The sequence below is a fragment of the Geotrypetes seraphini genome, chromosome 7 (assembly GCF_902459505.1).
Source record: "Geotrypetes seraphini chromosome 7, aGeoSer1.1, whole genome shotgun sequence".
In the NCBI taxonomy this organism is placed as follows: domain Eukaryota; kingdom Metazoa; phylum Chordata; class Amphibia; order Gymnophiona; family Dermophiidae; genus Geotrypetes; species Geotrypetes seraphini.
Window position 1 is genome coordinate 49,802,462 of NC_047090.1, and position 13,622 is coordinate 49,816,083.

At 47.3% G+C, this 13,622-nt stretch overlaps 1 protein-coding gene across 4 annotated transcripts in view; it reads right to left on the reverse strand.

The window, feature by feature from the left end:
* The window catches only part of LOC117363345 (GLIPR1-like protein 1), a 51,060-nt gene extending 37,984 nt beyond the window's left edge, over positions 1-13,076 (reverse strand). Inside the window, exons 1-2 of one of the 4 annotated variants that reach the window (XM_033950888.1) lie at positions 12,705-13,076; positions 4,762-4,998 (exon numbers count right to left, since the gene is read on the reverse strand). In XM_033950888.1, the coding sequence (XP_033806779.1) occupies positions 4,762-4,998; positions 12,705-12,896 (429 nt within the window). In that variant the 5' untranslated portion in view covers positions 12,897-13,076. The remainder of the gene's footprint in view (positions 1-4,761; positions 4,999-12,704) is intronic. The other 3 variants (XM_033950889.1, XM_033950886.1, XM_033950887.1) reach the window with 3 other exon arrangements.
* Between the last annotated feature and the right edge of the window lie 546 nt (positions 13,077-13,622).

The window sequence follows — 13,622 nt, forward strand, 5'->3', positions numbered from 1 at the left end:
CTTCATCACTTGAAAACCACTGTCCATGGAGAATTTATTCAAAATAATCCAAAGGAGCCAGGTCAGGACTAGGGTGGATGGTTCAGCTACTGAAATTCACATTCTCGGATGGAAGCCTGTGATTGTCATGACATGTACACCAGTGCATTCTTGTGAAGAAACAGTTTTCCTCATCTTTTCTCCTTGAATGACTTCTGCAAAGCGATCATTATGTTGATGTAACTCTCTCCAGTTATGGTTGTCTTGTGTGGCATGAACTCCAGAAGAAAAAGTCCTTCATCATCCCAGAAGACAGTTGTCACGAACCTGCCCGCAGAAGTATCTGTCTTGAACTTTTTTAGGGTGGGGGATGATTTGTGCTTACACTGCACTGACTCCATTTTGGACTTGGGATCTCTGTGATAGACCCAAGTCTCATCTCCAGTCACTTGGTCTTCAAAGAACATCTCCAAGTTCTCCTGACAGCACTGGAGCCTCATGGCCTTGTGACATAGCATTAGCATTCTTGGAACCCATCTTGCACTAACCTTAGACATGCCTTTTATTTATTTACCCCTACCCCCTTTTACAAAACTGTAGCATGGGTTTTAGCACTGACCATGGTGGTAACAGCTCCAGACGGATGGCTCTGGTCTCCAGAACATTGATCGACCAGGACGCTTCCTCCGTGGACCAGGTGCCCTGAGCCAAGTGACCTAGACATTGAGCTCCCCAACCGAGACTGGCATCTGTGAGAAGCACCGTCCACTGTGGCTGATCCAGACTCACCCCTTGAACTAGATGAGAGGTCCGGAGCCACCAATGAAGACTACAATGAGCCAAACCCCTCAGAGGAACAGGATGATCCTGACTGTGCCTCTGGGACAACTACCTCCTTAGAAGAGCATACTGAAGTGGACACATGTGAGCCCAAGCCCACTGCACCACGTCTCGGGAAGCCGCCATCGACCCTAAGACTTGGAGGAAGTCCTGTGCCCGAGGACCCTGGGACGCCATAAGCAGGTAAATCTGAGATTGCAATTTGCTTACCCGGGCCTCTGGGAGGAAGACCTTCCCCAAGGAGGTGTCAAACAGAACCCTAAGGTACTCCAGGCGCTGAGATGGGGTCAACTGACTCGGAAAGGTTGACAATCCAACCCAGCGACTGCAGGAACTCCACCACCCAAGCCGTGACACGAGTGCTCTCCTGTAGCGACTTTGCTTGAATCAACCAGTCATCCAGGTATGGATGAACTAGAAAGCAGTTACTTACCATATCAGGTGTTATCCAGGGACAGCAGGCAGATATTCTCACACATGGGTGACATCATCGATGGAGCCCCAGTATGAACACTTGAAAAGTGAATCGCAACTTTAATTTTTAGAAAGTTAGTGATCAGCCCGCATCACACATGCCTTCGCGCCTGACATAGGCACGCAGTCCCTCAATTAAGATAAGCCAGCTAAGAAGCCAACCAGGGGAGGTGGATGGGTTGTGAGAATTAGTGCTGTCTGATTCAGGAAAAAATTTTTCGATTCCATTGCCCTCTCCCATCCACACTGGCGCTGTGGTGTAAACAAAATAAACAAGCCAAAAAGACTTTTCCTCTCTCTGTTAAATACTAGTTCATGTTCGTTGTTTCAGACTTCCACGTCAACCAAAGTATAATTCTACCAGTTTTTTTCTCACCTCCACATTCCTCTCCATTAGAGAATTTGCTCATTTCCTTGGATTGCAGAAGAGTATTACTTTTTACCTCAAAGCAACAGCATCCTTGCATCAGACTAACCAACTTTTCATTGCTTATAACTTAGCCACCATTGGGAGGCCAGCCTCTAAACGTGTCCTTTTTTTCCTTTGGATTTCTTGCTGTATTCACTTCTGTTACAAAAGAGCAAACCAACCTGCTCCAGACCGCATGGGAGCACATCAATTACGTGCAACAGCTACTTCAATAGCAAGTTTTCGATCAATACCTAGTCACGATATCTGCAAAGCAGCAACCTGGTCTTCTATTCATATCTTTTCAAAGCATGCCTAGACCAGGGGTGCCCAATACGCCGATCGTGATCGACCAGTAGAACACGAAGGCAATGCGAGTTGATCGCAGAGCCCATTCTGGGCTCTGTGATGGACTCGTGTTGCCTTCCTCTCCCTGACGTCAAGTCAATTCTGCCGTTGGAGAGGAAGTTCCGGGCCAGCCAATCGTTGCCTGGCTGGACCGGAACTTCCTCTTTGATGGCAGAACTGACGTCGGGGAGAGGAACGCTGGTCGGCCCAACGCTTCTAATCTGCAGGGAGAGCTTGGGGCAGCGGTGGCTTGGGGGCTTGTTCCCCAATGGCTGCGGCAGTGGCATGGGGAAGGGCAGGGAGAAAGAAAGGGGGCAGGCAGGGAGACACAAAGAATGAAGGGAAATAGAAGGGAAACAGAACGAAAGAAAGGGGGGACAGGGATACAGAGAGAAAGGGGCGGGGGCAGGGAGAAAGGATGAAAAAGTTGGGGGAAGGGAATGAGGTCTGGACGAGAGGAAGCATACAGGAGGTTGAAAGAAGGGAAGAAATATTGGATGCATAGTAAGAAGAAGAATGTGCAACCAGAGACTCGTGAAATCACCAGACAAAGGTAGGAAAAATGATTTTATTTTCAATTTAGTGATCAAAATGTGTCCGTTTTGAGAATTTATATCTGCAGTCTATATTTTGCACTATTATTAAATATTAAATTGCAATAGGACTTTTTAGCGCAGGGAGCCTATGAGCGTCGAGAGCAGCGCAGGGCATTCAGCGCAGCTCCCTGCGCTAAAAACTCCTATTGCAGTTTAGTAAAAAGGGAATATATTTGTCTATTTTTGTATGGTTGTTACTGAGGTGACATTGCGTAGTCTCATCTGCCTTGACCTCTTTGAAAAAAACCCCCAGAATATAAATGATAATTAACATTTTCTCTGAGTACAGTGTGCTAGGATTTAAGGGTAAACTAGATGCACATCTCCTTAAGAGTGGCATAGAGTGATATGGGTAAGGGTAAATTAGATGCACATCTCCCTTGAGAAGCATACAGTGATATGGGGACTAAAACCATGCCAGGGTACACCTGGCGGGGCCTCCGCGTGAGCGGATCACCGGACTTGATGGACCCGGGGTCTGATCCGGAGATGGCAATTCTTATGTTCGTATTGTTGATAGATCATTTTGACTTGGTCATTTTAAAAGTAGCTCGCAAGCCCAAAAAGTGTGGGTACCCCTGGCCTAGACCAAAGCACAGCTCAAGATACTCGTTTTAGTCAATCTGCTCTCAGAAACATTTTTGCTCCATAATTGCCGTTCTCCACCCTTTTTTATTAACTAGCTAGGGACTCATCTGCTTGTCTCCGGAGAAAGCGAAGTTGCTTACCTGTAACAGGGGTTCTCCATAGACAGCAGTGAAATGCAGCCACACTTTCCCTCCTTCCTTCCCCTCTTTCTCTACAAAGATAGTCATTCTGCTAGGGATGAAACTGGACCTGCTCTGCTTCAGGGCAATGGCATGAAGCAAAGCAGTTTGCTCAAAACATGACTGTTTTTACTGAGACCACCACCTGCTAAGTAGCTTCAGCTATAGTTTTATTTTTTCCAATAATATTGGATAAATAGTGTTATAATATTTGAAATAATGACATTTTGATAATTATGAAACATCGATTGTCGAGGTAGGACCCGCTTCCATTGCGAAGAGGTCCAGAATCTTGGCCCGAGGTTGAAGAGTGGCACAGCGAGGGCAAGAGTCCGTAGGGTGATCAACCCCCAGGCAAAGGATACACCAACGGTGTGGGTCTGTGATGGAAATAACCCAATCGCACTGTGTGCACTTCTTGAACCCGGTGAGAGGCCGGGACATGGGGCAGAGAGAACAAGCTGCGGCCTCGAAGAACCGGGAGTCCCCGGTTGTAGGTCAATGGAGGAAAAAAACAAAAATCTTTTTTTTTTCGTTTGGAAAAACAAAGAAAATAAGAAATGCAGCGCACAGTGATTTCCGACTGGAAAAACAAAGAAACGAAGCCGCAGTGCAAGAAAGGCACTTAGGATCGCAGAGAAGAGAGACAGTGCTTTCTGGCTCCGCGGAAAACTAAGAACTGAAGACCACGTTGAGGAGATGTACCCTCTAGCTGAGCGGGAAGGCACGCACATACGCGGTGCAGTACTAGCAAACTTGAGATCTTCAATCAAGTTTGCTTGAAAAGCTGTCCGCGTCAGGGCTCCGTGGATGACGTCACCCATATGTCGAGAATATGCTGCCTGCTTGTCCTGGGATAATACATTTTGGAGTTGATATAAAATTTGATCATTTGAAAATAATTTCACTATTCTGGAGGACCAATGATTACGTCTTAGGATCACTTTTTTGAAAGCTGTTGGCTTAAGAACATAAAAATAGCCTTACTGGGTCAGATTAATGGTTCATCAAGCCCAGTAGCCCGTTCTCACGGTGGCCAATCCAGGTCACTAGTACCTGGCAAAAACCCAAAAAGAGTAGCAACATTCCATGCTAGCAGTGGCTTCTCCCATCTTTCTCAATAACAGACTATGGACTTTTTCTCCAGGAAATTGTCCAAACCTTTCTTAAAACCAGCTATGCTATCCGCTCTTACCAAAAATTCTTCCCATGAAGGAATAGTGAAAATGCTTGGGATATCTGGATGCTGACTTTATAAAATAGGCTTGAAGTAGGTGGATTTCTGATGTGCCCTATTATAAAATTAGGTCCGCAAAATTTCAAGTTTAGAATAAAATGATGTATGTACCTGAGTATAATGACCACATACGTCTGTACATTTATGTCTTGCATAATCATAATTCTTAACTTCAGCATGCCATGCAGAAATAGAATAATGACCAGGATAGCCACCACCCTTCCACAGGTTTTCTCCAGCAAACTTGAATGTAGGATGAATTTTCCCAGAATGTAGGTAACGATTATGTTCAAACACACATCTTCTTCCCCATGATCTTGCTACTCTTGCTAAGCTTGGATCCCAGGTCTGTAGAATATTCAAATTCAAGAAACTTTTTATTACAATTTATAAATGCATTGCCATGGTTATACATATGGAGAACAGTTTCAAAGGTATTTATCCAAGGAAATTTGGATTACCGTATATACTCAAATATAGGACGAGATTGTTTGGCCAAAAAAATGGCCCAAAAAAGGGGGTCTCATTCTATATTCGGGGTCATCATACGATGAAGATCCACCCCTCCCGGAAGATACGGCAGGCTGGGACAGGAGGGTTGCCTCCTGTCTCCTATCCCAGCCGACTAACCTTTTTTTATCCACTTTTTAAACTAACCCCCTTTTGCGCCATTTTTAAACCCAGCGGTGTACGGGGCAGGAGCGATCTTTCCGCACCCTGCCCCGTGCTGAGTCTCCGTCTCTGGTTCCCATTTCGAGCCCTGCTGCACACCCGACAGGCGGGGATCGGTTGGGAGGGAAGGATGGAGGGTCAGCGGGAGTTCGGCTGCGCAATGGGGGCGCCTGCTCAAGGGTTCTGCTGCACAAGGGATGGGAGGGAGGGAAGGATGGAAGCTGGGCAAAGGGTTCAGCTGCACAAGGGATGGGAGGGAGGGAAGGATGGAAGCTGTGCAAGGGTTCTGCTGCATAGGGGGATGGGAGGGATAGAAAGATGCTGCAGAGGGAAGGCACAAGGGGATGGGTGAGAGGGGAGGATAGATGTTGCACATGTAAGGGAAAGGAAAGAGGAAGAATTGGGGTGAAGGAGAGGAAACATAGAAACATAGAAATTGACGGCAGAAAAGGGTCATAGCCCATCGAGTCTGCCCATACCAATGACCCACTCCCTGATTCTCACTCCCCTATAGACCCCACATGAATATCCCATTTTCTCTTAAAATCTGACATGCTGCTGGCCTCAATCACCCGCTGAGGCAGCTCGTTCCAATGATCGACCACCCTTTCGGTGAAGAAGTACTTCCTAGCATCACCTTGAAATTTCCCTCCCCTGATTTTCAGTGAGTGTCCTCTGGTTACCGAGGGCTCTGTAAGACTGAAGATATCATCTTTCACCTCTATACGCCCCGTGATATACTTAAAGGTCTCAATCATGTCCCCCCTCTCTCTTCGCTCCTCCAGTGAGTACATCCGCAGTTTTTTTAACCTTTCTTCATACGTGAGATCCCTGAGCCCCAAGACCATCCTGGTAGCCATTCGCTGAACCGACTCAATTCTCAACACATCTTTCCGGTAGTGTGGTCTCCAGAATTGAACACAATACTCGAGATGAGGTCTCACCAGGGATCTATACAGTGGCATTATGACTTCAGGTTTTCTGCTGACAAAACCCCTACGGATACAGCCCATCATTTGTCTTGCCTTGGACGAAGCCTTCTCTACTTGATTGGCAGCCTTCATATCATCGCTAATGATCACTCCTAAATCACGTTCCACCGTGGTCCTGGACAAGGTTTCACCATTTAGTGTGGATTTTTTTTGCCTAGGTGCATTACTTTACATTTTTTAGCATTGAAGCCTAGCTGCCAAGTTGATGACCACTGTTCCAGCTGTCTTAGGTCCTGCGTCATAAAGTCAGGCACACTGCTTTTGCCAACTATGTTGCATAGTTTGGCATCGTCGGCAAACAGTGATACTTTTCCTCTAAGCCCTTGGGTCAAATCTCCTATGAATAAATTGAATAGAATCGGCCCTAAGACGGAGCCCTGAGGTACTCCACTCATCACTGCTGACGTTTTGGAGGGGGTACCGTTTACCATCACCCTTTGAAGCCTACCATCTAGCCAATCCCTTACCCATGTAGTGAATGTATCCCCTAATCCCATCGAGTTTAGTTTGTTCAACAGCCTGCGGTGTGGGACGCTATCAAAAGCTTTGCTGAAGTCCAAATATATCACGTCCAGGGACTCACCGGCATCCAGATGACTGGTCACCCAGTCAAAGAAGTCAATCAGATTAGATTGGCAGGACCTTCCCCTGGTAAATCCGTGTTGATGTGGATCACGTAAATTTTCCTCGTCTAGAATTTTGTCAAGTTTCTGTTTGATCAGTGTTTCCATGAGTTTGCACACTATGGATGTAAGACTCACCGGTCTGTAATTTCCTGTCTCTGCTCTGCAGCCCTTTTTGTGGAGTGGAATTACGTTAGCTGTTTTCCAGTCTAGGGGTACTTTTCCCGTGCGCATGGAAAGATTGAAGAGTACGGATAGTGGTTCAGCCAGAACTTCACTCAGCTCTCTGAGTACCCTGGGGTGTAGATTGTCTGGAAGGGAGAGATGATCATGTACATGAAAAAAATAAGGCCTAACCGAAAATAACTTTATTCCTCCATCCCTTGTGTATCAATTAGTTTGTAAGTTTGTCAGTCTAATCTAACCCATTATTTTTAAATAGCATGTCTAAATGTATGTTCATTTTTATTTTACTGTAGCTCGCTTAGTAAATTTGAATAAGCGATTTATCAAATCAAAATAAAACTTGAAATTTGAAACCTTGTGCCTTTTTTGGGCCCCAAATGAATATAAGACACTGTCTTATTTTCAGGGAAACACCGTAGATGTTGTGAAGACACCTAGGGCTCCTTTTACGAAGGTGCGCTAGGGCCTTAATGTGCGGAATAGCGTGCGCTAGCCGCTACCGCCTCCTTTTGAGCGGGGATTCCATGCTGAGAGGCACCGAGGGTCCAATATGCAGACCGGATATGCAGTCGAGGGAGGTCTGCTGCCTGCCAGAAGCCAGAATACGAGACGTGACCGCCAGACTTCTCAGCCCCCGGGACCACTTTCCCATGCTGCTCATCCACGTCGGTACTAATGACACTGCCAGGAACGTGCCGGAGGACATAGCTAGAGACTTCGGAGCTCTGGGAGAAAAGCTGAAGCGGACAGGAGCACAGGTAGTATTCTCTTCTATTCTTCCTGTTAGGGGCAAGGGAAGAGATAGAGATGAATGCATCCTGAAGACAAACGAATGGCTACAACAATGGTGCCGAGAACTGAACTTCGGATTCCTAAATCATGGAGAGGCACTACAGGGACTCCAGGGACCAGACGGACTTCACCTGACCAGCAGAGGTAAGAACGTCTTCGGACACCGTTTAGCCCGCCTACTTCGGAGGGCTTTAAACTAGGTAAGTCGGGGGAGGGTACCCACTTATATACTAGTGCAGTAAGAAACATTCCTGATGTGTTGATCCAAAACTGCGCTTCTAAGTCCGAGGTAAGTACACTCAATGCTAAAGGTTCACTAGAAGACACTTTGAGTCAGATAGGAATCTCTCTACAGGGGTTTAACAAACGCACAGAGTGGAGAGCTATGTATGTTAATGCACATAGTTTAGGGAATAAATTTCTAGAACTGGAAACAGAAATTGTGAATGCCGACCTAGACGTGGTGGCAATATCAGAAACATGGTTCACGGACTCCCATGGGTGGGATACAACTATACCAGGATACAACCTGCTTCGACAAGACAGGAAGGGTAGCAATTTACATCAAAGAGAACATCAAGATAACCAGGATCACAGATGTTAAGTACACCAGGGAATCCATCTGGGTCAACCTGGCCAGAGGTGGAGAAAAGTGCTTGTACCTTGGAGTGGTATACAGACCTCCAAGACAAACAGAGGACAAGGATAACGAATTGATTGAAGACGTTGAAAATATTATTCTACGGGGGGACACTGTTCTGCTAGGGGACTTCAACATGCCCGATGTAGACTGGAACACACTCTCAGCAACAACTTGTGGCAGCAGGAGGATTTTGACGTCCATGAAGGGAGTACAGCTCAAACAAATGGTGATAGAGCCCACTAGGGCCGAGGCCATCCTAGACCTCGTACTTACAAACGGCGAGAGTGTCTCGGAGGTCTCAGTGGGAGAGACGCTAGCTACCAGTGACCATAACATGGTATGGTTCAACCTCAGGAAAGGTTTCCCTAAATCACAAACTAAAACGAGGGTACTCAATTTCCGGGGCACTGATTTCGCACGTATGGGAGATTTCGTCCAGCAGACGCTGCAGGATCAAGAAGCAACTGATAATGTGGAAGCCATGTGGTCAAACCTGAAATTGACCCTACATGAGGCAACTATCCGCTACATAAAATTGGTACATAAACAACAAAGAAACAAAAAACCCCAATGGCTCACTGAAGAGGTCTCGCACCTCGTCAAGGAGAAAAAAAGAGCATTTCTTTCATACAAACGTACGGGAACAGGTCAACTAACATTGAATATAGGGCCAGGTCTGCAGCAGTCAAAACAGCAGTCAGGGAGGCCAAGCTTGCAGTGGAAGAATCTCTAGCAAAAAACATTAAGAAAGGGGACAAATCCTTCTTCAGGTACATTAGTGACAGGAAAAAAAACACAAACGGGATAGTACGCCTCAGAACACCGGACGGGAATTACGCGGAAACAGATTCCGATAAAGCCAAAATACTGAATGAATACTTCTGCTCGGTTTTTACCTGCGAGGCACCAGGGAAAGGGCCACATCTGGAAGCAATGTCAAGCGCGGAAGACCCATTTCAGAATTTTGAGTTCACACCAGCTGATGTCTACAGCGAATTGTCAAGACTCCAGGTGAGCAAAGCCATGGGTCCAGACGAATTGCACCCAAGAGTGCTCAGAGAGCTGTGCGAGGTCCTGGCGGAACCATTAGCCATGCTCTTCAATCTCTCCCTAAAGAAGGGGAGAGTCCCCCTGGAATGGAAAACAGCGAATGTTGTTCCTCTGCATAAAAAGGGATGCAGGGCAGAGGCTGCGAATTACCGACCGGTGAGTCTCACATCGATAGTATGTAAACTCATGGAAACACTAATTAAACGTAAGTTGGACACGATCTTGGATGAGGGGAATCTCAGGGATCCTAGTCAACATGGATTCACTAAGGGTAGGTCGTGTCAATCCAACCTCATCAGCTTCTTTGATTGGGTAACAGGAAAGTTGGACTCAGGAGAGTCTCTGGATATAGTGTATTTGGATTTCAGCAAAGCTTTTGACAGCGTCCCACACCGCAGGCTACTAAACAAGATGAAATCAATGGGGTTGGGTGAGACTATAACTGCATGGGTCAATGATTGGCTGAGTGGTAGACTTCAGAGGGTGATGGTCAACGGTACCCTCTCTGAAACATCGGAGGTGACCAGCGGAGTGCCGCAGGGCTCGGTCCTGGGTCCTCTCCTTTTTAATATATTCAGAAGGGACTTGACACGAGGGCTACAGGGTAAAGTAACATTGTTCGCCGACGACGCAAAACTGTGCAACATAGTAAGTGAAAGCTTTTTACAGGATAGTATGACATAGGACCTTCGTATGTTGGAAAACTGGTCCTCGACATGGCAGCTAGGCTTCAATGCTACGAAATGTAAGGTCATGCACCTCGGTAGCAGAAATCCATGCAGAACTTACACCTTAAATGGAGTAACATTAGCTAGAACCTCAGTAGAACGAGATTTGGGAGTAATCATCAGTGCAGACATGAAGGCTGCCAAGCAGGTAGAGAAGGCCACATCCAAGGCAAGGCAAATGATGGGATGTATCAATAGAAGTTTTGTCAGTCGGAAACCTGAAGTCATAATGCCGCTGTACAAAACCATGGTGAGACCTCATCTGGAATACTATGTGCAATTCTGGAGGCCACATTACCGTAAAGACGTGCTTAGAGTCAAGTCGGTTCAGCGGATGGCCACTAGGATGATCTTGGGGTTCAAGGGTCTATCGTACGAAGAGAGACTGAGCAGACTGCGGCTCTACAGGAACGCAGGGAGAGGGGGGACATGATCGAGACATTTAAATACATCACAGGACGTGTCGAGGTGGAAGACGACATCCTCTTCCCCAAAGGACCCTCGACCACAAGAGGGCATCCGCTTAAACTCAGAGGGGGGAAATTTAGTAGTGACACCAGGAAGTATTTTTTCACGGAAAGGGTGGTGGATCACTGGAATAAGCTTCCGGTGAAGGTGGTCGAGGCCACCGGCGTGCTTGACTTTAAGAGTAAATGGGACATGTACATGGGATCCCTACGTAGGACGAATCACTAGCATCTAGACTTATTGGGGTGGGTCAGTAGAGTGGGCAGACTTGATGGGCTATAGCCCTTTTCTGCCGTCATCTTTCTATGTTTCTATTTTCGGCTAGTGTGCGCTATAGCACGTGCTAATCTGGTGCGTGCGCTAAAAACGCTAGCGCACCTTCGTAAAAGTAGCCCCTAAAAAGTGATTCTGTAAAGGACTTCTAACTATTTAGAGACATCTAGACTCGCTGAGAGCGATTCGCTGTAGGATGACTATACATTATAGAATTACACTCAGCATTTTGCCATTAGATGTCTAAATGCCTAACTTTCAGACATCCTTTATAGAATTTGTCCAATGCTTACTTCTAACCTGCTGCAGCTGCCACACCTAGAACTAGGCCCTATAGCTTTCTCTATACTGTACTGTACTTTCTTTAAAGAGATGAAATGTGAAAGGATAGCCATGAACAAATATCCAGGATAGGAAGGGTCTGAGAGAAAACAGTCGAAACTCAGGAGGTGAGAAAAGGAGTAATGCATACTAGGGGCCAACAAATGTATGAGTCGAATGAGACCCTGTTTGGGGTGGGGGACCATACTAGGGACCCCACAAATGTGTTTGTCTAGTGCCCAATATAGGGTTAATCCAGTCCTAACTGTAGCACCCTATGATTAGATTGTAAAATCCATCCTCTTGAAATGTGTGGATTATTGTTTGGCTATCACACACTTCCTTACCTTCCTCTCTCCTGCAAATCAAAGGCACAAAGATGCACAGAAATTAGAAAGTTGGAGGACAGAGAGGGAAATACTTAAGTTAGTGATTCAGCGAGGGTGGGTGGCACCCCCCCCCCACTCCTTCCCCAATCCCGCCTGCCACAGACCCTCCCCATTCCTTCCATGATCAAGTTTGCTGCATGCAACCCCTTCCCTTCCCCTGTACGTCTAATTTAAGATGTTGCTCGTGGTGGTCGACAATGTGCTGCTCGCGACCCCGTCGGCTCTCCCTCTGACGTCACTTCCTATGCGTGGAACCTGGAAGTGAAATCAGTGGGAGAGCCGACAGGGTCGCGAAGAACACGTTGTTGACTTTTACGAACAACTTCAGCTAGAGGTATGGGGGAAGAGAAGAGGGGCATGCGCGTGAAGGGTTTGTAACTGGAAAAGAGGGGGGGGGGGAGGGCGAGAGGGTTAGGGTTACCAGATGTCCGGATTTCCCCAGACAGCTTTTCAAAACCCACAACTTTGGGTTTTGAAAATCTCCTCCCCAGAATTGTGTCAGGCAAGAGGTCATTCGCGCATGCTATCTGACGTCATCGCATCCGCGCGGATGCCCTCCTGCTCGACCAGGGCAAGCAGCGGGGGGGGGGGGGGATTTGGGGAAGGACTAGGGAATGAGGGGGCGTGTCAGGGGGGGGTCTGGATTTTACAAATGTGCTAAGAGCATCAGATTACTAGTAAACCACTTTGGGTGAATCTCTTCATGAAATGTGCCCGTTAATAAATAAAATAAGTAAGTTGGCACGTCAGACCACCAGAGGGCTCGATTCGGCCTGAGGTATTTTAGTGACCCTACTACAGCCTTCCAGTAGGCCGTGTCAACGAAAACAGGGATTCAATTCACGAAGCGAAAAGTCCGCACCACAGCGGGCAAGAGTCACTCAGAAAGATATCCAAGCGGCCACTCGTTTCCTCACCATGTAAAGCATGTTGCTCGCCGGTGGATTGACCAAAGAACGGTACGTGTTATGCGTGTCCACGTGCACCTTAATGAACTCCGGGTCGGTGATCTCCGGCACACCCGCACCTTTAGCAGAGAGAGGAAAAAGAGCCGCCACGACCAAGCACAAGAACCGTTTCGCCGCCATCGTCTCCTCCTCCACCGCCATAGGGGCTCAGCCGTTGACGAATCTCGCGCGCAGGCAACGACGGCCTCATCGGGGGCGGTTTAGGAGTGCCGCGTGCCGCTCACTAGCGTTAGAACGCGGGCGGCCCGCGTGCCCTCTTAAGAGCCGAGGGGCGGGGGTGCCGCGCACTGGTGCAGCCCGATTCACATCTCTTCGTCCGAAAAATCGGACTCACCGATTCAGCCCTCCCCCCTTCCTTTCCCTGTGAGACTTGATATACCTCCGAGGCCTCCTGAAGCAGCTGCATCGTTCGGAATGGGCTGTTAGGGCGGAGGAGGCCTTGGAGGTGGGGTGCTGATCGGGGAAACTACTGCATAAGAGGATGAGAGGGTTTGGGAGCTAGTACACAGGGGAATGGATGGGAGGGAAGAGGTAGAGTTGTTGGGTGGAAGGGAGAGAAGAGGTAGAAAAGGGTGAGGGAGAAATCCTATATATGGTGGAGGGGAGGGAGAGGGTGCATAGGGAGAAAGAAGTGTTGCACATCATAATGGAGGGGAAGGTTTGACCCAGGGCAAAAGGCAGGGAGCGAGAGATGGAAAGAAACAAATGTTGGATATAGCTGTGGAAGGTAGAAAAAAATAATTGTATTTTCTATTTGTGATTTCAATATGTCAGATTTGAAGTGTGTAGCCTGCCAGAGCTGCTGTTAGACAGGGAGCATGACATAGGACATAATAGAGAGGAAGTCTTTTTATAAATTTTGTTTAC